We start from the raw sequence: 26,651 nt of genomic DNA on the forward strand, positions 1-26,651 counted from the left end.
GGGTGTTGGTCTCTTCTCCCAAGTGACAAGCGACAGGACAAGAGGAAACGGCCTCAAGTTGCACCAGGGGAGGTTCAGGCTGGATGTTAGGAAAAATTTCTCCACTGAGAGAGTGGTGACGCACTGGCAGAGGCTGCCCAGGGAGGTGGTGGAGTCACCATCCCTGGAGGTGTTCAAGGAACGTGTGGACGTGGCACTGCGGGACATGGTTTAGTGGGCATGGTGGGGTTGGGTTGATGGTTGGACTTGATGATCTTACAGGTCTTTTCCAACCGTAGTGATCCTGTGATTTTACCGGAAAAGCCCGGCCCTCTGTTGCGTTCATCAGGAGCCACGGCGTAGTCGGTGCGTTGGATAAAGCCGGTGCCAAGTACGTAGGAACAAAAAGGCTTCAATTGGGGAAAGAGTTAATTAAACCAGGAGGTTTAATTAAAGGCGAGACCTCTAGCCCAAATCAACCAAAATAAGGGGAGGAGGACGGGGGGGGATGAAAAGCGCATCGCTGGTGGCGCCCGCTGACCTTAAACTCCGCCTGAGGATCAGTTTTGGGCTGCAGGAGGGTCCCGGCAGCACCCAAAACGTCTTGAAATGCCGGGAAAACGGCTCCATCCCACGTGGGGAAACGCTGCCCAGCACCGGACAGAGCCCAGCGGGCAAATTCGGCTTTTTAAGTGAAATTCTGGAAACGGCATCTGGGCTGCTGCCGGCGCAGAGGTGGATACCGGCCCTGGCTCGGCTCCGGGCTGGGAAAAACGCCCGTGGGAAGGGGAAGCAGCTGCCATCTCGCGGGGGAGATCTGCCCGCTGAGGAGGTCAGACGTGGCCAGGCTTTACGGCAAAACCAGCCGTAATTACCCGGTGGGCACGGAGAGGGACGGGGGGTCGCCCCGCTGGCCGCGAATCCCGGGGTTCTCAGTGGCGCCTCACTGCCGTTCCCCACAGTCCGAATTGGAGCAGCTCCCCCGCTATAAAACCGTGACTAACACAACTCTGCCCCCGCTCGCTTTTCCAAGCCTGGAATTTTCCCCAAATTAGGAAAAAAAATGACGGCTTTAGCGTCATGCCAGATCTGCCGGCCAGGCAGGAGAAATTTGAATCAGGATCGGGAAAATAGCGACAAATCCTTTCCCGGATCAGATCAACGATTTTGGGAAATAAAAAAAAAAGGGTGGGGAAAACTTTTGGGGTACCTAAAAGCAAGGCCCCGAGATCGGCGGTGCCGTGGTTTGGAGCCGGGATCTTTCCCCGGCTCTGGCTCCGCCGCTTTTCTCGCCACTCCCGGGAGGGACTGATCCCACCGGGAGAAACCCCGGGCTCCGCTCGCAGCCCCCAGCCCTGTGCCAGGTCCTGGGCTAAGCTCGAGCGATGGAGGGGAGTGCTCTGCGGCACGAGAAGGGTTTCCGTTAAAACCGGGTCTGTCCTTACGATGGCGGCGGCCGGGGTCATCTGGTGACGGGCGCGTCTGCGTCAACGTTGTTGAGGAGGAAGAGTTCAGGGTGAGCGGCGAATCCCAGGTGGCGCTGGAAGAGGCGAAGGACAAGAGTTAGAGCTGGGAACAGCCCGAGTTGAGCAGGATTTAATGAAGCCCAAGTTGAGCAGGGTTTAACGAAGCCCAAGTTGAGGAGGGTTTAACGAAGCCCAAGTTGAGCAGGGTTTAACGAAGCCCAAGTTGAGCAGGGTATAACGAAGCCCAAGTTGAGGAGGGTTTAACGAAGCCCAAGTTGAGCAGGATTTAACGAAGCCCAAGTTGAGCAGGGTTTAATGAAGCCCAAGTTGAGGAGGGTTTAACGAAGCCCAAGTTGAGCAGGATTTAACGAAGCCCAAGTTGAGCAGGGTTTAATGAAGCCCAAGTTGAGGAGGGTTTAACGAAGCCCAAGTTGAGCAGGATTTAACGAAGCCCAAGTTGAGCAGGGTTTAACGAAGCCCAAGTTGAGCAGGGTTTAACGAAGCCCAAGTTGAGCAGGGTTTAATGAAGCTCAAGTTGAGCAGGATTTAATGAAGGCCAAGTTGAGCAGGGTTTAATGAAGCTCAAGTTGAGCAGGGTTTAATGAAGCCCAAGTTGAGCAGGATTTAACGAAGCCCAAGTTGAGCAGGGTTTAATGAAGGCCAAGTTGAGGAGGGTTTAACGAAGCCCAAGTTGAGCAGGGTTTAACGAAGCCCAAGTTGAGCAGGGTATAACGAAGCCCAAGCTGAGCAGGATTTAACGAAGCCCAAGTTGAGCAGGGTTTAACGAAGCCCAAGTTGAGCAGGGTTTAACGAAGCCCAAGTTGAGCAGGGTTTAATGAAGCCCAAGTTGAGCAGGGTTTAACGAAGCCTGAGCTGAGCCCGGTTTAACGAAGCCTGAGCTGAGCCCGGTTTAACGAAGCCCAAGTTGAGCAGGGTTTAACGAAGCCCAAGTTGAGCAGGGTTTAACGAAGCCCAAGTTGAGCAGGGTTTAATGAAGCCCAAGTTGAGCAGGGTTTAATGAAGCTCAAGTTGAGCAGGGTTTAACGAAGCCCAAGCTGAGCCCGGTTTAATGAAGCCTGACAAGAACAAGATGCCCCAACCAGAGACTCGTGCGTTGGTTTAAGCTCAGCTTTAGAGGTTTTTTGGTGAGAACCAAGGGCCCCGAGTGCCAGCGGTGAGGAGGGGGGCGGAGGAGCCTCCTCCCCGCCCCAGGCACGGCCCCACATCCCCGGCCAGGCCGGGACCAGCCGGGGCGAGGCTGGCAGCTCCTGGGGAGCCCCGGGATGGTGGTGCCTCCTGCCCCGTCCCGCTCACTGGCACGTTTCCACCCGCAGAACCCCAAGGTTTGGGCTTTCGCGGTTTGCCATCCTGAGGTAGTCAAACCAAAGCGGCCTCAAAGCACCTTTTTTCCCCGTGAGGGTAAAATAAATCAATATTGGAGCTCTTCGGACATGCGGTCCGGCGGTTACCGAGGCTCGGTAATCACGAGCGCTTAATTAATGGGCAGGGAGCGTCGACGGAATCGCCGAGGCCGCGTGCAGCTGATTGCGAAGGGGAAGCGCTGCCGCGCTCGGAGGCAGCCGAGGCGGCTGTTCTGCTGCCGCGCCGTGCCGACCGTCGCTTACAGCATCAGCTTGTGCCATGCCCTCGTTAGTTAGGGGTTATTAAGCGGGCAGAACTTGATGCGGCGCAAATAATACTTCTGTTTATTAGTAAATCGATCCCCTGTAGGGATCTACCCCCAGCACTGCTCTAGAACAGCCGTTCTCTTCCGTAGAGCATCCCTTCCGTTAGTTTAAATTCATTTCCTTCTCAATTTGAATTGAATTTTGGGTGTAGACGAGCCTTAATTAGCACTCCCTGATTAGGCAGGCTGGTTAATTAAGAGAACATGTTTGCGGGGTGGTCGTCCGCCTCCTGCCAGAGGTGAATGTGAGCAGCAAATGTCCCTCGGCCGCTGCAAATCAAGGCAGCGGGCGCGAGGGTTTAGCAGAGCGAGACTTACCACCAGCGTTCCTTGCCGGATCGAAACAAAACCTAAAGGGCTTTCGCTCTCCCGGAGCATCATGGCAGGCGTACAAATGAATAAAGAATAAAATAACCCGAGAGAGAGGGAGGCAGAAGGCACGCGGAGCGCCCGGCTCCTTCCCACGGGAGTGGGAAGCTCGCCGGGGTGGGAAGGGCAGATCGTGGCACTCGGAGCAACACCGACTTCCAGCCTGCGGAGCCGGTGTTCGGGGCGGGATGGGGGGCGGACGCAGCGAGGCAGCAACTCCTGCCGCTACCGGCGCTTTCCCCGAAGCTTTTTAGACCACGAGAGACAATGAGCTCGTCCCTCCGACCTCCCGTGTCACCAACCCGCCGGGTAACCCTGGCTTCTACCTACACTCAGGCTTAGCTGCAGCTAAAGGAAAGGCTCCAGGGAGTATAAAAAACAGTAAAATATATTTTTTTTCAGTGAGGCTGATAGTTTGGCTGAGGAGCAGACAGGAGCAATGCAGCGCCGGGGGCGGAAAAGCCAATAAAGCGAGAGCAGGGCAGGATGCGTGCGCCGTGTCCTGGATCCCACCCAAAGCAATCCCCGCGGGGAAGATGCCGCAGGGCTCACGGCGAGCTGATCCTGGGCTCTCTTGGTGGGGGAGACGGTCACAGCGGACCCTGCTGCGGGCTCACGGGGAAGCCAGGAGCAAAGACAACGGAGGCTGGGGGGGTCTGGATCCCGTGGGGATGGGGAAGGTGCCGGCATGGCACCGCACGCCCCTCCGGGAGCTCGTCCTGCCAGCGTCGTCTGCGGGCATCGGAGCCGTCGGGGGTCTCCTTTATAGCCAGGTATCGCTAGCGATTCACAGCAACCCCCCCAAAAAAAAAAGACCCAAGAAGCCAAGTTGAAAAAGTATCTGTCTTTTAATCGCAAAGGTAGTTTGTACAAAGTGGTGCAAAGGCAGATACGGGGGGGAAAAGAAAATCAGTTTCATGAGGAGCAGAAGCCCAGAATGAGAACTCGATCCCGAGGCTCCAGTGCAGAGCTACCGTCTTAAAGTTATTCTTTCAGCAGAGCGGCCAGGAGAATCTCCTCTGACCCCTTACAAAAATCCCAAATACAGGAAAATCAGAGGGAGGGATACAGCGGGATTACGGCACCCGTCGGCCGAGGACGGCTGGCCACAAACACCCCTCTAGCCCAACAGCCCCCACCAATTCCCACCTACAACGCACAGGCCAGCTTTTTCTTTGTGGAAATCGGTATAAAACCTACAAGCGTTACAATAGAGGGGTTAAATCCCGCTGGAATTTTTGAACTAATAATCTGAAAACGAGAAATACATCGTGTTTGCATCCTTGCTCAGTTCGAGGGGGGAGCAAGCGAAGTTCAGCTGGTTTGGTAAAGGGCAGGAATAGCGTAAAGGATCCTGCCGGTAACTAAAACGGAGTTTTCATGCTGTGCTTTGAGTTTTGTCACCTGCGTCTAAGAAATGTGTCATTGGCATCACGAAATTCCCAAAAAAACTGAGGGAGCGAGGGCTAAAAGGCTACTGAGGGCTCAGAACGTGAGCGCGCTGCCCCTGACCGTGCCCTTCACCACCCGCCGCAGGCCTGGGGCGCGTTCATACAAGAAAAATTAAAACCAAGCCCGAACCGCACCGCCTGCAGATCGTCTCCCTCCGAGGCGTTGAACGCCGCGGGGCTTTTATTTCAGAGAGCAATTCCCTGCCTGGGACTAGAGGGCACACGAGAAACGCGATGAATTTCTTGAGAAAACCTCGTTAACGATGAGGGCTGGAGCCCAACCCGCTAACGACCCCGCGCTGGGCAGTCCTGGCCAAACTCTCCAAAATAAACCGCGTGTCAGAAAGCCGGCTTCGCTGCTCCGGAGGGGGAAGGTTGCAAAGCGCCAGCACGGGCAGAGCGCGGCAGAGCCCGTTCCCGAGCCCTCGCTGCAGGCAGCCCATCAGCCGGGGCTCAGTTCCGAGTCAGCGGGGCTAGCTACGAGCAGAGGTTGTTTGCGACACACCAAACAGCCCGGACCCGGTCTTTCAGATCTGGAAAAGCATTTCGGTACCTAAAAAAACCTTTGTGGAGCTGCGCCAGCCAGCCACGGCTTCCAGATGGTCCGAGAAGAGAAACCTCACTAAATAACCCCTGGCTTACAGCTTCCGACGGCCAATTTTCCCGATCGAGACATCTAAACCCACCGCGCCACGCGGGACGTAACCTCGAAATTCATCCGATGCCGGGAGAAACGAGGGACGACCTTTTCTAATCGCAGAAGCGAAACGTACCGTTCTCTCTGTCCTAACTCGCTACAGGGGATTCAGGTCGCCTTCCAGGCGAAGGCGTCTCCCGAAAAGGTAACTGAAACTCATTAAATGCTAACAAGAAGGGCAACGAGAAAGGTTTTGTAGTGAATTTAAAGCAGGGCCAAGCAGGATCGGCAAATAAAAACCCGAAGTTGTGTTACAGTGGTGACCCCTCTGGAGGACGCTGTCGGCATCCTCTGCCACGTGACATTTTGAGCCATAAACCAGAGATTTTTGAGAACTACAAAGAGCGTTTCCATTAATCACATCCATAGGGAATAAACTCACAAAACCATAAATAACCATAAACGTTACAACTCGTTTCCTTTGCTGACCACCAAAATCACACGCCACAGTGAGTGAAAAACGAAAATCAGTGATGATACTAATGCTGCGGTTTCCCATCCTTATGTCGTTCCGCCCTCGTGGAAGCTGCGCCTCGCGTTCAGCCCCACTCCGAATTAGTATTTTCAAGTGAAAAAAAAAATAAAATAATCAAATCCAGTCAGATTGTGAACGGCAGCCGCAATCTGACCGCAGAGGTAGACTCTGGACGTAGTGTCACCGCGTCGCGCTTTGCCTAGCGTCGGCGGCAGGAGCGTGCTTCAAACGTCGCCCCAAAGGTGCGTTTTGAATTTCCTAGCTTATTTTTCTAGATTCTCCAGTTCAGTGCAGAAGCAGGAATTACCTGGAGCTTCAGTGTTTCTGCTACATGGATTAAAATGCTGAGGGAGGAGAGAGTCTGCCGCTAACGCAGAAACGAAAAGAGGCTGGAGCAAAGGTTAGCCGGGAAGAGGAGTCGGCGTGCAGCACGGCGTGCTTCCCTCCGCGCTACGAAATGCGTGTCTGGAAAACAGGCAGCTCCTGTATTGCACAACGAGCGTAACGCTCCTCCTTACGAGCGTGATTAGAGGCGTTCAGCAAAGAAAACATCCGATTTTTGAGTATTTCAGCAGCAACGCATTTCCCAATATGTACATCTGATTATTATTTTTTTAAACGGGTATTCCCTGTGCAAACCGCACATACGTTCGTCTACGTTCACACAGTAAACCATAGAAACGCACTGGCTCTGATGGCTACTCGCTGTGTACGGACACTGTGTCTACTTAGCGGAGTGAGAAGGTGACTCTTCCGTGAGCAGTGTCCTGGTGACGCTTACCGTTCTCCCGCAGGCCAGGAAGGAGACTCCCAGAGCGATCAGACACAGCCAGCTCTGCAACGGAAGAAGGTGCCGGCCGTCAGAAAGGCTGCGGAATATCGCAGAGACCCAGCCTCTGCTCCTTTCAGTGTTACCACGTGCTTCACGGTAAATAAATTGTCATCTGGGGTAATATAGGGGCGTGGGTTAGAGGTAAACAAGCACTGACGGGCACCACTGATGGATCTGACGGGTGGACGAGTCGGTGGAGGGGGAATTGGCCGAACGTGGCACTCGAAGAGTTGTGGTCAAGGGCTCGGTGTCTGGGTGGAGACTGGTGACGAGCGGGGTCGCTCAGGGTCCATACTGGGACCGGTATTATTCAACACCTTCGCTGGGGACGTGGACGGTGGGATCGACTGCGCCCGCAGCACGTTTGCGGCTGACACCAAGCTGAGCGGGGCGGTTGATACTCTAGAGGGAAGGGATCCATCCAGAGGGACTGGGACTGGAGAGGGGAGCTCAGGTGAACCTCAAGAACCTCCACAAGGCCCAGTGCGAGGTCCTGCAGCCGGGTTGGGGCAATCCCGAACACGGATACAGGCTGGGCGGTGAAGGGATTGAGAGCAGCCCTGCGGAGAACGACTCGGGGGTATGAAAAACTGAGTACGAGCCGGCTACGTGCGCTCGCAGCCCCGAAAGCCAACCATGTCCTGGGCTGCATCCAGAGCAGCGCGGGCAGCAGGCGGAGGGAGGGGATTCTGCCCCCCAGCTCCGCTTTGGTGAGACCCCACCTAGTCCTGCGTCCAGCTCTGGGGCCCCCAGCATAAGAAGGACGTGGACCTGTTGGAGCGGGTCCAGAGGAGGCCACGAAGATGGTCAGAGGGCTGGAGAACCTCTGCTGTGAGGACAGGCTGGGAGAGTTGGGGTTGTTCAGCCTGGAGAAGGCGCCGGGGAGACCTTCTAGTGGCCTTCCAGTACTTAAAGGGGCTAAAGGAGAGATGGGGAGGGACTCTTTGTCAGGGAGTGTAGTGACAGGATGAGGGATAACGGTTTTAAACTGAAAGAAGGGAGATCTGGATTAGATATTGGAAGAAATTCTTCACCGTGAGGGTGGTGAGGGACTGGCAGAGGCTGCCCAGAGACGACATGGATGCCCCAGCCCTGGAAGTGCTCAAGGCCAGGTCGGACGCGGCTCTGAGCAACCCGGTCTAGTGGAAGGTGTCCCTGCCCATGGCCCGGGGTTGGACTGGAGGGTCTTTAAAGGTCCCTTCCCACCCAAACCACTCTGTGATTTGATAATCATTCTACGATTTTACACCTCTGGCAGTATACAGACACGTACAGAGGAACCGTGCGTTATTCCAAAGTCTCCGCCAACCTTTCACCTGCTGCGACATTAAACCGAGGCCTTTTTGGGAAGAGCGAAAAGGTGAGTCGCTAAAAAGATGGTTGAAAAAGCAGGGGAGAGGCCGTGCGGGTTAGCAGGCACAGCACAAAACAGATTCCCAAGCAAATCTGTCCGCAAAAGCCTCAACTTCCCCATCTGTTCTGACCCTGTGGCCAACTTTAATGCCGGCAAAATGCAATGATATTAATATAATGGTGAGGAAAGAAATCCATCGGCTTATCCCACCAACAAGGAGTCTCAGCTCGAACCAGACTTACCAAATACGCCACAAAGGACAGGTAGATCACGCTGAGAATCGCAGCCCCGACGTACAACGCCATGTGGTTCAGGGACATGACGTAGGCCACCACGAAGTACATGTTAATGCTGCAGATCAGGAGGATCAGCGCACCACCGCCGATCTTCCAGAACCTGCGAGCGAAATCAGAGCAAAACGGGGTGAGGTGGAGGGGCCGCTCTCACGTTTGGAGGAGATGCTCTAGGCCGCGAGGCGAGGAGAGGAATGAAACGTGTGCCTGAGGTGAGCACCATGCCGTCTCCTGCTCGGAGGCGATTCCCTGTGTACTTACAATCCGTTGGCAAAATCATTCATGACACTGGGCAGGCTGGTGAATGTCAGGACAGGGATCAAAGCGAACGGAAGCTGGAATAAAGAAGAAAATAAAGAAGAATAAAGAGTGGAAATTGTTCTGATTATCTCAGCACGGACAAACATCCGAGGCTTGCTCATATCTGACCACATTTCCCCAAAGCTATTGTAAAGTGAGTCAAAGGGACTTCCCCCGGCTGGAAGAAGGAAGCAATTTCAGACCCTGGCTGATCCTCTCCACCTCCCCCAAGCATCTCCTGACAGTAACTCGCTCTGCTCAGCAGCTCCTCCAAACCCTTAGGCATCGGACGCAGAAATATTCAGTGCTAGACGTTTTTCTCCGAGACCTGACCCCCAAACCGGGCACTGCTGCTCACCTGGAGGCTCATAAGAACATTTAAGAAGTCGTTCATGCCAGTCAGGTGTTCGACGTCCTGAAAGATGGCGACGAAGAGGGTGGGGGTGATGGCGATAGAGCGGGTCAGCAGCACCCGGGCAAAACGGGACCACCGCAGGTTCAGGAAACCCTGCAGAAAAAAACAGAGCAGCTGCTGGGTGAAAGCAGTAAGGAAGCTGCAAGCGCAGCAGGAAGAGGGGGGCTCGGGGCAGGATTAGAAGCTGATTTGGTTGAAAGGCACATCAGGGCGTTTTATGGAAGCGTGTCCAAGGAGGGGAATCATCGATACGAGCTTTAGAGGCTCGGGAGTAGAGAGAGTGGGGACGTGGGCAACCACGAGAAGTGCTAATTACCTCCATGACGAACTGCCCAGAGTACGTCCCTGTCATCGTTGAGCTCTGGCCAGCGGCGAGGATCCCGATTGCCCAGATATAGAGAGCAGCAGGGCCGAAGTAACACCCCAGAACGACGCCCTGCAAGAGAGATTTGCAGTCTCCTGTCGGTTCAGTCCCACATCTGAGAGCGGGAACAAGTACGAGCAGGCGAATTCCCTCGTGACCAGATTAATTGCAGGCGTTGAGTTGAAAGAGAAGGAATAATCCATTTGTAGGAGAGGGAAAAGCATTCCCCACGTCGGCAGCAGATAAGGCAGTACCTCACAGGCTGCAGTTTTAACAAAGCAGATTCAGGGTGGATGCAAGGAAAAACTTTGTCACGGCCAAGCTAATAAAAGAGGGGAACAGATAGCTGGGGAGTCTCTGGGGCCAGGTTAGGTGCAGCACGATTAGCAAAGGGATAGATAATTTTGCTTGGTCAAAGGCCTGGGCTCAAGGATCCCCAGGGCTCTCCTCCAGCTCTGTTTTTGGCGATCCCATTACAGGTCCCAGCCTTCAACACTCCCTGTTTACCCCAAAGAAGCAGCTGCTACCAGACAAGGACGCCCGGCGGCCGGAGACGAGGCCATCCCGCCCTGCGGGTCACTCACCCCTTTGTAGATATCCACTTCCAGCGTCTGGTTGTTGTTTGGGAAGAGCGAGGAGTGCGGGCTGCTGGTGTTCCTGCAGACATTGCTCTGCAACGACACAAAGGGGCAGGAGGGGTTGGGTTTGCTCAGCGAGAGAGAAGCGAGGACGAGCAGAAAAGGCTGCAGGCGAGGAGCAGCGGGCGCGGGAGGTCCCAAGGTGCTGGGTGCCTCTTCAGACTGGTTTAAATGGGAAGAATCAGCACCCTTGTTCTTTTTGCCCCCGCTTTACGCACAGAATATATGGGCTCTGCCTGACCCAGGGGCACTGACAAGGCTCGGGGCTGCCGCTCTGCTCACACGGTCCCCGTTACTGCTCTAACGGCCCCACGGTTCGGCCAGTCCCCAGCAAAGTCCCAGCCCCAACTCACCACATCCGCGTTCGTCTTTTCAAAGAAAGCCTCGGCGAAGACGGTGACAACAAAGATGTTAATGATGAAGGAGACAAAGAGAGCGATGCAGGACTCGATGAAGAAATACTTATTAGCTTCTCGTACTTCCCTCTTGTTTGCACGGTTCACTTGCCGGGACTGAAAAGGAGACGATGACAACAGCAGGCTTGAGAAACAGGAATTCACTATTATTCACTACTTGTATCTGTAATTTTACCATATTAAAATGACAGTGGGACACGGGTCACTGGATGGGAAGAGAACACGCCGGAGGGAAGAAAAAGCAAACCCCAGCGTTTGCAGAACAAGGAATGGCCGGTTTTGCCAGTGTGGCGGTGCCAACCAGGAGACGCAAACTTCCAGTCCCACATCCACACGTAGAGGAGACGTGTCCCGAAGCTCTCACAGCTTTCCCTGTGCCAGGGACCCAGCCAGCCTCCTTCAGGGAGTTCGCTATGTCCCCACCGAAGTAAATGCTTGAAGCAGACGCCCGAGTGTTTCGGACCTCCCAGCGCGCCATCCCCGTACACGTTAAGCAGCGCAGCCGCTTACCTTGACCAAGGCGGAGTGCAGGTACATGTTGTGCGGCATGATAACAGCGCCCACGATTCCCACGGCTTGCTCCAGCTGGGCTGTGCCGCAGTTCTGGCAGTACGGGATGAAGAGCCCTTCTAGCAGCTTCTGCTGGTTGGGTTTTACTGTGATATACTGGGCACAGAGACAAAAGAAAGGCGGGTATTTGTAGCGCGATGCGTGTCGCACAGCCGCTTAGGCTGCCCGTTTGAAGATACTCGAAAGCCAAAATGTGGCCGCTTTGGTAAAAAGCAAAAGCGCAACGTGCAATCGTCTGCTCTTTAATCAAACTGGGGATGCTGCGCTGTGGTAGGTGCCGGTCTCCGCGTCGGAGAGGCGGTGTTCAATACAGCCCGCGCTGCGGCCAGGGTATGGGCTGGCTGATGGCCACACATGGGAAACACAGAGCCAGCTTCAAACGTCCTTAATTTTAAGTGTGTCCGCGCCCCCGTTTTGGTGCCGGTCGGGCACAGGAGGAGTGGTGGGGGGAGAGGGGACCGTGTCACCAAACAGCTCTGGTTGGGAACACAGAGAGAGACGGCGAAGGTACCTCGTATCCAAACGTTAGAGCCATGATGGTAATCAGAAAACCAAAGAACGCTTCCAGTTTTCGCAAGCCTGTGAGAAGAAAAAGGACCATCAGCAAATTGAGAAAAGCTGAATGTCAGATTTAGTTTCTGGAATTCAGGAGGAGAAGTTACCATATTTGTCGAGGAAGAGAAACACGAATGTGTCAGCAATGGTGATGAGCACGCCACCCCACAGCGGGATCCTGCGAGAGAGACGGGCGCGAGCAGACATCAGCCTACAAAACACTTGGACCTCGTCCACCAGCCACAACAATACTTCAGAGTCCAAAATCCCTTTTTATTTAGAGCACTTGTTTGGGGATGGAACTGCATTGTCCAAGGGTTTGTTTGCAGTCTGACAAGACGTTTGGCTGCATGGAGCACGGGACTGTTTTTTGCACAAACAGCTCAGATAAGAGCTCTCTCCCCGAATCTCGGGCGCAAACCCCATGTGCACACTGAGAACGACAGGAATGAGCGAGACTTTTAATAGCTACTTGGTACAAAATTGTAGCTTCGTGTTACGTTTGCATTTCCAGCCTTCCTGGCTGAAGAAGACATCTTTCTGGTCGTCCTTTATTAGGAATATAAAATTTGCCAGGAAAGCTGCAGCCCAATTTTGGCATGTGTCAGTTATAGCTAAAATAATAGCCAGAACCCGCAGTTCTCCTTATAGCCGAAAAAAAGAAACATGCACCAAAGGCTGAGTCATCTAAGAGAGCTAGCACAGCGTAGATGAATCACCCTCTACAAAGAGCTTATTTTGGAAGATTTATAGGAAATAAATGAGTCTTTTTTGGCAGAGACAGTGCCACTTTCTTAATCCTAGAGGGGAGCACTCATTTCCTGCTGCCCTCTGACGACAAACCCAACTTACTTCCCCACGGAGAGGAGGTTAATAGCAATCGCCGAGCCAATGACTTCTTGCATATCGGATCCAATGATAGCGAGCTCGACCATCAGCCACAGGATAATCCGAGGAACCTAGAGGGAAAGAAACATCCAACACCATTAAAAAGAGGGGAAAACACCTTCTCCCTTTAATTTCCTAGATTAGACAAGCACAAGGTTGTGGCGATTGTGCATTCAGGAATGGTCTCCGCTCCGTGGTGTGGAAAACATGTTGACGATTGCCACTTTATGGCTGGTCCAGAGCAGAAATCCAGGTTACCTGTGGCAATCGCTGGAGGAGGTTCCCGGGTCGCTTATATAATCTCAATTACTCGCCTCAACACATTTCGCTCATTGTGAGAGCGCAACTGGACGTTTCTGTGTACTGAGGTGCTGGAAATGAGCATCGGAAGATATTTCACGTGGTCAGACCAATGACAAAGTCTCAGGTGTTGGATGAGAAATGTCAAACTGCACGGAGTTGGGGACATCACCGACTTCCCCAAAGCCCTTTCCCAAAGGACAGCCCCACTCATCTTCAGCTGAACGAGATGCAGAGTCCTTTCTTACACAAGCCGTGAAGATTTCTTAAGCAGGGAAATGTAACAGCCAGGGAACGTTCTTGTTCTAAAGGGCCACTTCTCTCCTCATGATTCCCTGAGCTTATTTAAGCAACAAGTATTTCAACTTTGGGAGGCAGCAGTCCAAACAGAAAAGCTGAAATCCTGGTTTTTATTCCTGACTCTGTCTGCAATTCACTGGCAAATGCCAGGACATTCACCCCACCCTGTGCTTTCCTTTTTCCACGATGGGGAAGACACCAACGGGACCTGAAGCGTCCCCCATCTGCTCTCCTAACAGCCCAGGTTCTTAATGAGCCCTTCTCTGGCGCTACATTAGTGCTACAATTAAAATCTTCCTCTAAATCTGCCTTTCTTCCAACTGTGAGCCAAACCAGAAGAAATCAACTTAACTCTGCAGCTTCTCGGACAGTAAAGCAAGATGTGACGATGAAAATATATTTCAGCAACCAAAAGACTTTCTCCTGAGGAGGATTTGACACTGAACGGGCAGCAGCGACTCCTCACGAGTCCCCTGAGACCTGCCAGCCCCAGGCGAGGGAAGGACACCCACCCAGGCCCACGGGACTAGCCGAAGAGCCGCTCCGTATCGCCGAGGACCAGGAGGTCACCCACCTTCTGGTACTGCCGGTTGCACACTTCGGCGAGGTGCAGCCCCGTCACCACCCCCAGCCTCGCGGCCAGGCGCTGCAGGAGCAGCCCGATGATCGTCGCCAGCATCAGGACCCAGAGCAGCTGAGGGAGACACGAAGGCAGGAGTGGGTGCGCTGGGGCAGCAAGAAACAACGGCCGCAAACAAGGTCCCACATCCCCTAGGATGCCTGCGCCCCGCGTGCACCTTTAGGAATCGCAGGGCTTTTAAAATACGCATTATTGACATTCGGAGGCTGTTTTATGTGGAGCTGGCACAGGAAGGACCCACATGCATACAAAGCCAGGAGTTACTGCTGGAGAGGACATACGAGAGCACCTCACTCTCCCCTTCTCCTTCTCTGGGGTGTTTTCAGCTCAGCAGCAACACCACCACTACCAGTACTCCTGCCCTAAAATGCGTATGGGTACGTGGGTTGCACAACTTCCAGCACTTAATCTGTAGGTTTCTGCACCCACCTTAAATCCTGCGACAGCCCCAGACTGTAAATCTGACTCGATGTTGCCCGGATCCAGGTAGGCGATGCTCATCAGAAAGCCCGGCCCCGTGAAAGCCCAGAGCTTGCGGAAACTAAAGCACGAGTGCTATCAAAGGGGAGAGAGGATCGAGACATCAGAAGTCAGCCCTGCCACGGAGCCCTCTCCTAACGCAGGGGACGCGTCGTCCCCACGAACCACCCCAGCTATCAGGCATAAAAAATGGCAAGAGACAAGTCAGGGTTTGATTTTCATTTCCTCACTGCCACAACAGAAAGCGGCGCTGGTACAATCAGCCTGTTCTTTAATCCAATCCTAAACTCTCCAGCAATCTCTGGTCCTAATCCAAAGAGTTTAGGACCAGACTGGGACAGCCAAGGACGCGCTCTTGGGCAGGAGATGAATCCTCCCGTGCCTGCTGTTGAAAATCCTGCCTTGCTGCTTAATCAAAAGCAAAGAGGGCACCTATACCCCCCTGCAAAGGGGACAATGCTGTTACAAAGGCCAGCGAAGCACTCTTGCTCCCTTTCCTTGATAAGGGAACAAAGAACCAAGGTCCCCTCCCCTGGGGCTACAAACAAGACACTTCTCTGCTCTCTATCAGGCCTTGCTGCTCGCAGCTTCGCAGGAGACAAATCCCGAGTGATGAATCATTAACTCCACAGCAGGCACGGGAGATCTCGCTCCCTCTTCTCCCCCAGATCCCCAACCAGCAGCCCGGCTACCCTTCCCAGTCTGGGCAAGAAGGGGAACCGGCACCCAGGGGAATGAGTGACACGGCTACCAAGCGCTCGCAGATCTTTCCGATCGGATTTTCCTATCGGAGCGAGTGGAGGAGGGCCCGGCTGCACTTACCGTTTCATCTTCGGGAATTGGGATCTTGTTATCAAAGTAGGTGGTGAAAGGCTCCTCCGAGGAGGCGTCCGGTGGCTGCAGTGGGTTCATGCTGCTGGAAATCGTGCTGACGACCTCCCCGTGCTCCCCAGAGGCATCTTCTGGAGGGGCGAAAGGGAAGCAGGAAAGGAAGGAGTGAGTGAGGGTCCCTGGAAACACCCGGCAGAGGCCTGGCAAGACCCACAGGTAGAGCAAAATGAGAATATTCCGCCCTCACAGCTAATGCTAATTAGAGACGATGCTATTAAGAGACGATCAAATGAAAATCATACGTACTGCTGTAAATCCACCCTAGGAGACCACGCTGCCTTGCCTGAACTCTCCCTCTCCCACAGGGTGAGAGGAGGCCAGCTAGCTGGCAGTTTATTTATTCAGATTAATTAAAAAAAAAAAAAAACCATCACAGAGCACTGCATGATGTAATGGCAGCGCCGCAGTATTGCCATAATGATTAACTGGACTGAACAAGCCAGATCCAAGAGAACCCCGTGGCTGTTTTTGCACCATTACAGAGAGCATTACTCCAAACTCTCCCGGCTGAACAGACCGTCTGCGAGTTTAGTCCTGGAAGGACCCTGCTACCCTGCGCGGAGTCCGGCTCCTATCCAGGGAACGCACAATGCAGCACTTGTGTGGAAGCAAGTGACAGTCAGGAGTCTGCCTGACAATCTTCCCTTCTCCTAAGGCATTAGAGACACGCGGCAGAGCCAGCCCTGATGAATTTTCAGGACAGTTTCTAAATTTAAACTGGTGAGGAAGGCGTGCAGATTTTTTCCAGCAATAAAAACGCACGTTCCCAGAGATTACAAGTCTTCACGTGCAATACCAGCCGATTGCTCCCCTGACCAGCAAAAAGCCCCTTCTCCCGAATCGAGCCAATACTCACTTTTGTTCGCCCTACGTGGCATTTTGCTCTAAGAGCTGAAGAGCAGCATGTGTCCCGAGCGCCCAGCCTTTGTAAGAGGAGGACTAAAAACAAGGCCAGCTTTTTTACCAAGTTTCCTATTGCATCACCAGAGTAAACTGAAGTTTATTGCTCCTCCTTTTTCCCTGCCTCCCAAATACCTGGCAGGGCTGCCTGCCCTGCCGGCAGACCCGTTTACATAATGGATTTAGAGCTACCTGCCCGTGTGCGGGCAGGAAAGAGATCGGTCTGCACAAGAGAGGCTCGTTCATCTAGTTAAGCAAGGCTGAGTGAGCCCCGGGAACTGTAAATCTCCTGCTGGGGTCATCCCAGAAGCGTGAGGGTTGGTGTCCGCTATGATAATCAAGAGTACGGGGCGGTAAACGGGCACACCGGATCCTTGGGGTGGTTTTTGCAGGATGAAGGAATTAATTAAATGAAAGGTCGATGTATGAGAGCAAATCTGCTGTGCCGCAAAGCGAGCCTTACCGTAGGATGCCTTCTGGTCCGTGTCGGAGTTCCCCATGGTGGAACCCTTCCCGTGGCCTGGAAACAGGTTTAGATTGGCCACGTTGGCTGCAAAGGAGAGGGGGGAAAAAACCTGTCAAGAAGGAGAATAAAAACCCACGAGAGAGCCAACCGAACCAACAGCTCCTGGCAGGGACAGATTTACTTCCCCGGCCGTTTTCCAGCTTTGAAGAACCTTGCAGGGGCCGGAGAGGAGTGTTTTGCCTGGGACCTGCTTGGAAACCCCTGTTGCAACAACACGAAGAAGGGCTGAGTGGACCGACCGGGCAAACCGACACGACGTCTGTGTTTGCAAGCAGCCAGGCTTAGGACAGTGCCTGTTGTGAAACTCCAGCTAAGGAAACAATAGTGGAATTTCCTTTATGTGTAAAAATTGCATACCATCCCTCCCCTTCCAGGCACGATTATCACATCTACGCTGCACCCTTTACAGGGCATCTGAAGTTTCTTTTAACGGCCCGATGTAACTCTTTCATCACGGTGTATTTTTAAATCTAGTCCACGCAGAAAGGAACCGGGATCTGGTACAGAACTTCGGATGAAGCTGGCGTCCTCGGGGCTTTAAAAGGTCAACCCCCCCCAAGCCCCTCAAGGACAAGTCAAACTACCAACAGTATATACGTTTGGTATGTAAAGCATTTAATCTCCCTCAAAGCCCATTGTATATTAACAGGAGATTTCCTTATAACAAGGCAATATTGGTTCAGTGAAGACATAAAAGGAAAACATTAGCCAGGAATTCATTCTAAGTGATTTGAACCAAGTTTAGGTTTTCAAAAATTAATTCCCCAGTTCCATAACCAGCTCCAAAGGTGGTTTGTAACCAAGCCAGGCACGCTAAAATAATCCAGAGAGGGTTACTTCATGCAGGGCTGGAGCGATACCCTTTCTTGTAGGCAGGGCTACAATCGTTATTTATCTATCCAAACATACTCAAGATTTTAAAGTGTTGACTCTAGGGCAACAGGGTGAATAAAGCACGCTCGGGGAACCCTCAACTCCACAAAACTCGCCGCTCCTGCCCACCAACAAACCTGCCAAGGCGCAGCGCTCGGGGAAGGAGTTTGCTTATTCCGCCACTTTGCAAATAATCTCGAGCGTTTGCTCCGGATGAGCACGTAAGAGAACTCATCTGTGCCAGCGCGGAGCGAGGCGTTGAGGTTTCACCAAACCGTAAGATTTCCTGTCCTGCTTTTTCTGCTGCTCCCACGCGGCTGCACGCCAGCCAGCTCTGCCTCTCCTGCAGAGCAGAAACCCGGCGTAAAGTCACCGGCTCTTCCAGCCTCGTGTCGGGCGGCAGAAAGCAGCTCCGGTCTGCGACATGTTCGCCCGGGGACGGGAGGGCTGGTGAGGACGCGGGGCTGCCCTGTCGTGGCTCCTTGAGCACGACTTGGAAGGAAGCGGGACGCCCGATGCCACCGCGGAGAGCTGTGACACCGCGGTCTGAAACACATCAGGGCCCTGCAAAGCCCCTGCCCCTTCCAGGTTTTAATTGCCACCAAATCGTTACACGCTGTGGGGAGAAACGGTGAGTAAATACCTCCTGCCACCTCGGCCCACGGAGAGGACAAGTGCCACCTCTCCAGCCTCCACAGCGACGGCGCCTCTGCCCGAGGCTTCTCCCTCCAGCAGCTCCCACTTGGACGGGGACAACCTCAAGGCTGGAGCAGAGCTTTTACCTTGGCACACGCTCACGCTATTTTTTTTCTTTACAGGCTCCTTTTTAAAGCACAGCCCTAAGGGCTTCCCTTGAAAAAAAAAAAAGCTAAAGTTCAGCAATAAGCCATCTTTTCCCCGAAACCTAATTCCTTCAGGAGGAACAGCGCTTACCCTGGCAGCAAGTCCTACGAAACACTCACTCCATTAATAAAGGTGAAGAGGAAGAAGATCACATGGCGAATGCTCGTTACAGTGCGAGACTGACCTAAATATCTCCTTGCAAAACACATCCCAGCTTGGGCGGGAGTGAAATTGCTTCCCCTATCTCCACTGGCAGCTGCCGAGCTCGTGGCACGCTCATTCACGACCCAACGGAGGGAACGCTTTCCTACATGTGCCGGGTTGGAAACGCTGCTCGCAGATCCTTCCGCCACGGAGCTCCAATAAGAGCAGCCACCGGCTGTAGCCGGATGCGGGTATTTCGCCCGCGTGGCTTCGCACGCTTCCAGCCTAGCTGGGAACCGGAGAGCTGTCAAGAGAATAGACGGTGAAAATGCATCTGAGGGATGTTTTTTGCCCACTCCGACTCCATGCCTGGGTGCTTTTCTAAAAGAACGGCTCTCGTGACACCCTGCCACTGCTCTCAACGTGGATGAAATTAGAGGATAAAGAAATTGCAGGGAAAAAAAGATGGGAATTTATCGCTTCTTCTACCCATAACCTCTGTGAACATCTCCAAGCGGTTCCTCAACACCAGGCGTGGGCTCGCCAGGCCACGTTCTGCCTCCTGGAGGTAAAACACTCACTGTAACCACTGCTGGGTTTGACTTTAGACGTGATATTCTCGCTCAGGCAAGGCAGTCGCCTTCCCAGGAGGAATATTCCTTGGAATAAGACAAAAAGCCAAGAGCAGAATATCATGAGGTTGCTCTAATCAAAAAAGCAGAGACACTAGTGCTGCTGTCCGGACCTTCAATACCCATGGAGCAAACAACGGATCATTCTTCCATCTACGCCCTCCCTTTTCACTGATGAAACTACGAGCCTCGGTCCAACGGGTCTTTTCTTCTTGACAGCCAGAAAGGCAGCAAAGCCAACAAGGGGAAAGCCGAGGAGCCGACGACGGCTGCTCGCTCATCCTCAACGTGGAGACACAGGGGTTTGTTAGACAACAAGGAGCACGGCCTCGTCTCACGCTGGGAGCAGTTCCTGCCATTGAGATTTCTGCATTTGAAGTCAGGCTTTGAACTTGGCTGGTTCCTGCGGGGCACGCCACGATCGTTAACTCTTTTAGAGCGGTTCTGGGGCCGACGTCTCGTTAGCGTGGCATTTTGTTCGTACACAGGTACTCCCATGGGCTGGCCGCACCGGGCAACCCTTTACACGGTCACACCGAAAACCCGACCCCATTCCTTCCAGCTCCTGTTACACAAGTGGCACAGGGGCAGCCCTGAGCGCAACACACCTACCAAAACCGGAGCAGACAACCTGATTAATCACTCGCCGTCCGAACAGGGGTAACTCCTTGCCCGCACAACCAGCTCACCCCCTCGCCTACTTTCCAGACACCCACGCCGCTCTGCGGGCACCAGCACCGCCGGGTCCCGGCCCTGGAAAACCTTTTCCTCCGCACGGACCTGGCGGAGAGTCACCCCAGGGCGGCAGCACCACGGGTTTGTCCCCATGGGATTCCTCCTCGCCCACGCTCCTGCTGATGACCGGAGATGATAAAAGCAGGCTGTGACATTGGCTTCGCTCCCATCGCTGAGGTCCCCCCTCAGCCGTGCTGAGGCCGGTCAGCCGGCTGACTCCTAAAGGGTCGGACAAGCTCGTTCCCTGCTAATTGTTCACGCCGTACTACGCACCTGAGCCGGGAGATGCCCTGGATGCAGGAGGGCACCGAGACGAGGCGCGGGGGGACGAGCCCGCCCTGCTCACCCAAGCGTACTCTCCTAGAAAGACATAACATGGTGTACGTAGTTCTACGGAACACCTGGGAAACAACAACCTGGAAGCAAGGAGCAGCTCCCCTCCCCAGCCTGCTCGATCCAAAGGCTCCTGGATTTAGGAGCCAGCAGCTGCTCCCCATTGCTCTCGTTTGCTTTTTGTAAGCGTGAAAAGGGGGGGCTGATGCACACCTGAGACTTTGAGCATTTTCACAACATGTAATAAACCACACTGATTGAAAAACTCTATTCTGGCAGCAGCCACGAGGCTTAGGGATTAAAAACGCCCTCAAAAAACCCTAAGGCAGCGCATGAGACTGTGGAAACTTTGGCTAAGAAGTGCTGTGAAGTGGGGAAAAAAAGAGATGAGCAGTGAGGCTGAGCTGTGGGACCACCGCACGGGGTGGGGCAGCGGGGCTGGGGGTCGTCGTATCGCCCCGCGGGCCCCGAGCCTTGTCCCGCATCAAACACGGAGCCGTTATCGCCAACCGCAGCGTCCCGCTCTCCCAACAAATTCCTGTGCTCAAGAGCTCGTTTGACGGTTCCCACTACCCATTTAACGAGCTGTGCTCACTGCAGGAGAGGTCATATCCCTCCTCTGAGGAAATGTCTGGCTTGCAGTCACGTGTGGACTTTGGTTCGGGACTGCACCTCCGAAGGGTGAGGCTGAGGCCGAGTACGTGAATCCCTGCCAGGGTTTCGCTGACCTTCGCCAAGCTTGGCCCGGCATCAGACAGGCAGCAGAACCGCACCGGGAGCCGTCGTTACCGGCTGGCCTCGTCCTCCCCACCGCAATAACCCGAAGCAGGCGCAGGAGTTTGGACCCCAGGGATGCTCGACTGTGGCTCTGCGGTGATAATAGGATGTGAAATGCGTGTCCCAGACCACTCAGCCCGGGCAGGCAGAGCTCCACGGGGCAGCGGCCGAGCGAGCCAAGTCCTCGAGAGCTGTCCCCTCGTTGCAGTCGCACACCCAAGCCTGGCTAGGAAATTCATACGTAAACAGTGTCGAGCCCTCGGGCGCACGAGGGACAAGGCTGGAGCAATCTGGGACCCAAACCCCGAGGGGAGGATTAATGTGACCCAGCCCTCGGGGAGGAAGGCAGAGGATGAGGCTCGGGAGCATCCGACCCCGGGCCGGCCAAGCCACCGCACACGCCAGCCATCAGCGGGTTCGGTGGGGCGAGGAGCGCCTGTCCTCAGACCCCCCCAGGGCCAGGGGACACCCCAAGGTCACCGAGCGCCCAGGGAGCCCGGGCTCACGGGGGTCCCTGAGCCCCAGCAATGGCGGCGGGTGGTGAGGGGGGGGAGGCAGTGCCCCCCCAGCAGCACCCCCTTGCAAAACTGACCTGAAGATCCTGCAGCACAGTCAGGGGACCCCCCAGGGATCACTGAAGGGGGGGATGTCCCCCAGCACACCCAGGGGACCCCCCAGGGATCACTCAAGGGGGGGGATCCCCCCCAGCACACCCAGGGGACCCCGCAGGGATCACTGAAGGGGGGGATGTCCCCCAGCACACCCAGAGGACCCCCCAGGGATCACTCAAGGGGGGGACCCCCCCCAGCACACCCAGGGATTACTGAAGGTGGGGGATCCCCCCCAGCACACCCAGGGGACCATCGAGGGATCACTCAAGGGGGGGGATCCCCCCCAGCACACCCAGGGATCACTGAAGGGGGGGGATCGCCCCCAGCACACCCAGAGGACACCCCAGGGATCACTGAAGGGGGGCGATCCCCCCCAGCACACCCAGAGATCACTCAAGGGCGGGGGGGATCCCCCCCAGCACACCCAGGGGAACCCCCAGGGATCACTGAAGGGGGGCGATCCCCCCCAGCACACCCAGGGATCACTCAAGGGGGGGATCACCCCCCAGCACACCCAGGGGACCCCCCAGGGATCACTGAAGGGGGGGATCCCCCCCAGCACACCCAGGGGTCCCCCCAGGGATCACTCAAGGGGGGGGGGATCCCCCCCAGCACGCCCAGGGGACCCCCCGGGGGGGAATCCCCCCCGTCCCCCGCACACCCCGGGCTCCCCCATGCAATCCTTCCCCCCCCCTCCCCCCAATCGCCCCCAGGGCTCACCCGGGGGGATCCCCCCCCCCACTCCCGGGGTACCCCCGCCCCACTCACCGCCTCAGCCGCCCCATGCCCGGCCCCGCCGGGCTCGGCCCGCCCCGTGACGCGGCTCAGCGCGACCGAGAGATGGGAGAGGCTGCGGGGGGGGGACGGTGCGGGGGGGGGACACACACCGAGCGCAGTGTCCCCCTGCTCAGCCCCCGGCCCTGCTCAGGCCGAGGTTTCCCCCACAGCGGCTTATTCCACCCCAAATCGCGGATCCGAATCCGTCAGGGGCTCCGCCAGGATCCCCACCGACCTCAGCGGCGCTTTTCATGCCAAAATCCCAAATTTCCAGATTTGTGGCTGCTGGCAAACGGCTGCAGCCGCAGTTACGTTATTACTTCCGAATGCAGCCGTCTCCCACAAGGACGACTCCGTATTTTGGGGGAGAAGTGTCTTGATTTGGCTTTTCTTTGGTTTCCTCTTTTTTTCCAGAGAGAAATGCTGCTCTTCCACCGAATTCCTCTTACTCTGCACATTCCCTCGAAATCTTAGGATAATTTTTTTTAGGCAGCCCCTTCCTGAGAACTAAACCAACCGATTTAATCGGTGAGACACACAAACCCACCGGCCCGGGAAGCAGCGCATGGCAGGAGCAGCACCGCATCATTTCCAGCAGCACACGAGCACTCCGTGTTCTTACCTCCACCACCCCAACCTTTTAATTTCTTGGTAGATCACCGAGAGCGCTCGTTTGGAAGCACGGCCTGACCGTGAACAGACGGGAGAGTGTGTGGGGATCCAGGCTAAGGGAGCGGGACATACCGACCCGCACGGCTCGTTAAAAGTCAGAGCCCTTCGCCAAGCAAAGCTGCCGGCAGCGGGAAAGGCAGCTCCTTGCTTTTCCCAAACGCGGAGGTTTTGCAACCTGCGTTCCTTATTGTTTAAACACAAAAAAACCCCCACAGGATGTTGCTGAAATGACTGAATCCTGGAAAAATAAGAGGAGAAATCCGGGAACAGGGAGACTTCACCGCTGTGGATTTAACCTTACCTCTGACCCAACAGCGTCGGCGTTGGAAAAGGAAATTAAGACCAAACCGCAGCGTTGTTCCCGCATGGGAACGCGAGTGCGGCACCCGCACCGCGCCGGCGTGCCGGCCGGCCTCGCCGAAAGCGCCTACAGGTGCGAGAAACCTCGCAGGAGGTGGTTTGCCAACAGTTTTTGGCCTAAAGCTGGAAAATTTACATTATTCCCCAAATCCCGGGATATTTTGGGATAAGGGTGATGCCTTCCTTCAGCAAGACCACCCCGCAGGGACGGCGAGCTCGCCGGGATCGGCGTTAGCGGTACTCACTCAATTCGCAGCTGGGCGAGCTCTGCTTGAGGGTGTATTTCTTGGGCATGGCGTTGCCGCTTCTCTCTCGCCACGGTTTCTGGGAGCAGACAGCCCGGTCAGCGTTCCTCTCTCTATATAAGAGGTGTCCCCACCCTTCCCCGCTGGCTCCCCTCCCTCTCTCCTCCGCCCGCAGCACCCACACCGATCCGGCGGTGCAGAGTTCCCCGAGGGGACCTCAGGAGACAATTCAAAGTCTCTCAAAAACAACTGCATCTGCTTTGGCCTTATCGTTTATTAAATACCTATAAAACCCACCGAGTTAAGAGGGTTTAATAGGACGGCCGAACGCTTTGACGCAGAGCCTCGTCCCCGGGGCGAGCGGCAGCGCTGGGCTTGGGGGAAAAGGTGGGTTACGTGCTGCCCGGGGCACATTATCAACCCAGGAGGCTCAATTAAAAGGCCGTTTGGTCGAGCATCAGATGTGCTCTGATAATTAGCATACAAGACGGCCTGGACTCTGCTCCACCAGAGCTATCTGACAGATTAGAGCCCAAACTGGCACTTACGGGGCATTTTCCAGCCGCCGGTACGTGCAGCGCTGATAAGACGCGATCCCTTCCCGGCTTGGATCAATACAATCTATTATCAGCGATCCCCGCTGGTCCAAAACCTGCCGAGGCAGAGCGATAACCCCGTGTTTGGCGGGGTTTTTTTTCTCCTTTTCTCCTCTGTAAAAAAGGCCCCTGGTGCCTTTTTCTGATAAGCAACAGCTGAATGTGCAACGCTTTAAGACTCACCAGGCGGGAGGGCAAAGACACGGGCGTGCGTGACCGGCACCACGCACTCCAGCTTCCCGGGGCAGCTGCAGGGGAGCGGGGCAGGTCTGCGGTCTGGCTGCAGGGAGGAGAGGGGGCTCGGCTGAGAAAAGCATCCCCAAGGATTCACAGGAGATGGAAGAGCTGCCAGGGACCTGGAAAGAGGCAACGTAGCGCCTGGTTTTAGCGGTGCCTGGGGGGAAAGGAGTCGGCAGACCTTACGGGCAGGGGGAGAAGCAGCGGTTGTTTCTCGAAAGGCCTTCGACACCGTTTCTTAGGGCACTTGGAGTTGAGAAAGCAAACACAACCCATGAGAAACTACCCAGGGGCAGCTGCAGAACTGGTTCGGTCGCTCAGCGCGCAGGTTATCTGCGGGAGGGACAGACGGACGGAGGTGTCCTGCGCAGCTCCAGTGCCTGGGCCCAGCTGCGGGCCAAGGAAGCTGAAGCAGAGCAGGGAGAGCCACCCGGGGCGGGGGCCGTGGGGCTCTGGGGGGGACCACGGCCCCTCTGCTGCCACACCGTCCCTCGCTGGGGACCTGCGGCGGGGATTCGATCTCCCACCTGTGCCCGGGGCTGGGCAGCAGCAGCTGAGGGCAACTTACAGCCCCGCCACGGGCAGGGGCACCCCCTGGAAGGCCAGGGAAGGGGTTTAACCCCCGGCCCCGCTGCTCCAAGGGCCAGGGAAGGGGTTTAACCCCCGGCCCCGCTGCTCCAAGGGCCAGGGAAGGGGTTTAACCCCCGGCCCCGCTGCTCCAAGGGCCAGGGAAGGGCTTTCACCCCCAGCCCCGCTGCTCCAAGGGCCAGGGAAGGGGTTTAACCCCCGGCCCCGCTGCTCCAAGGGCCAGGGAAGGGGTTTAACCCCCGGCCCCGCTGCTCCAAGGGCCAGGGAAGGGCTTTCACCCCCGGCCCCGCTGCTCCAAGCGCCAGGGAAGGGCTTTCACCCCCGGCCCCGCTGCTCCAAGCGCCAGGGAAGGGGTTTAACCCCCGGCCCCGCTGCTCCAAGCGCCAGGGAAGGGCTTTCACCCCCAGCCCCGCTGCTCCAAGGGCCAGGGAAGGGGTTTAACCCCCGGCCCCGCTGCTCCAAGGGCCAGGGAAGGGGTTTAACCCCCGGCCCCGCTGCTCCAAGGGCCAGGGAAGGGGTTTAACCCCCGGCCCCGCTGCTCCAAGGGCCAGGGAAGGGGTTTAACCCCCGGCCCCGCTGCTCCAAGGGCCAGGGAAGGGGTTTCACCCCCGGCCCCGCTGCTCCAAGGGCCAGGGAAGGGGGTTAACCCCCGGCCCCGCTGCTCCAAGGGCCAGGGAAGGGGTTTAACCCCCGGCCCCGCTGCTCCAAGGGCCAGGGAAGGGGTTTAACCCCCGGCCCCGCTGCTCCAAGGGCCAGGGAAGGGGTTTAACCCCCGGCCCCGCTGCTCCAAGGGCCAGGGAAGGGGTTTAACCCCCGGCCCCGCTGCTCCAAGGGCCAGGGAAGGGGTTTCACCCCCGGCCCCGCTGCTCCAAGGGCCAGGGAAGGGGGTTAACCCCCGGCCCCGCTGCTCCAAGGGCCAGGGAAGGGCTTTCACCCCCGGCCCCGCTGCTCCAAGGGCCAGGGAAGGGCTTTCACCCCCGGCCCCGCTGCCAACCACCCGCTGCGGCAGGTAAAGGGGGAGAGAGGGCCCAGCTCACCTCGCCTGCATTCACCAACTACTCTATCGTGTAACCACCGGCGCCGCTGGGCCCGGGAAGGGGAGGGGCAGCCCGGGAGAACGCGGCGGCCCCTCCGGGCTCCCCCGGCGCCGCTCTGTAGGCCTTAAAACAGCGCTGGAGAGGGGGAACCCCCGCGGGGGCCCGACCACGAGCTCCGGGGGGTGCCCGGCCCCCAAGCGCGGGCCCAGGGCGCCGGTAACGGGGCGGGGGGGGGGGGGGGGGGGGGGGGGGGCTCGGCCCGGTCCAGGCCCCGCTTCGCGCCCCGGCGGCCCCGAGGGGCCACTTCCGGCTGCGGTCACATGACCGGCCGCGGGGCGCTTCCGCCCGCCGTCACGCGGTCACCGGCGCGTCAGCCAATCAGCGCTCAGTCCCAGCGCTCGCTCT

General features: G+C 56.1%; 1 protein-coding gene across 2 annotated transcripts; it reads right to left on the reverse strand.

Annotated features, from left to right (window-relative positions):
* Positions 1-407: 407 nt before the first annotated feature.
* SLC11A2 (solute carrier family 11 member 2) lies at positions 408-26,277 on the reverse strand. Of its 2 annotated transcripts, XM_059832662.1 has the most exons (19): positions 26,247-26,277; positions 24,568-24,740; positions 23,789-23,867; positions 16,724-16,810; positions 15,292-15,431; positions 14,419-14,544; positions 13,924-14,043; positions 12,714-12,820; positions 11,969-12,039; positions 11,818-11,885; positions 11,247-11,402; positions 10,674-10,832; positions 10,267-10,353; positions 9,635-9,754; positions 9,262-9,411; positions 8,865-8,938; positions 8,553-8,706; positions 6,906-6,959; positions 408-1,519 (listed from the first exon to the last, which is right to left on the reverse strand). In XM_059832662.1, the coding sequence occupies exons 3-19, from the start codon at positions 23,835-23,837 to the stop codon at positions 1,442-1,444; spliced, it is 1,800 nt and encodes a 599-aa protein (XP_059688645.1). In that variant the 5' UTR covers positions 23,838-23,867; positions 24,568-24,740; positions 26,247-26,277; the 3' UTR covers positions 408-1,441. The 2 variants fall into 2 exon arrangements, with proteins under 2 accessions (XP_059688645.1, XP_059688647.1); XM_059832664.1 differs by lacking the exons at positions 23,789-23,867; positions 24,568-24,740; positions 26,247-26,277 and adding an exon at positions 22,503-22,533.
* Positions 26,278-26,651: the final 374 nt, after the last annotated feature.

Source organism: Gavia stellata, chromosome 35 (genome assembly GCF_030936135.1).
Source record: "Gavia stellata isolate bGavSte3 chromosome 35, bGavSte3.hap2, whole genome shotgun sequence".
In the NCBI taxonomy this organism is placed as follows: domain Eukaryota; kingdom Metazoa; phylum Chordata; class Aves; order Gaviiformes; family Gaviidae; genus Gavia; species Gavia stellata.

Coding starts and splice junctions, on each gene's coding strand:
- SLC11A2 (XM_059832662.1), bottom strand. CDS start 23,837: ATGCCCAAGAAATACACCCTCAAGCAGAGCTCGCCCAGCTGCGAATTG. Junction 15,432..16,723: donor GGACCAGAAGGCATCCTACG/GTAAGGCTCGCT, acceptor TCGCCCCTCCAG/AAGATGCCTCTGGGGAGCAC. Junction 8,707..8,864: donor AATGATTTTGCCAACGGATT/GTAAGTACACAG, acceptor TTTCGCTCGCAG/GTTCTGGAAGATCGGCGGTG.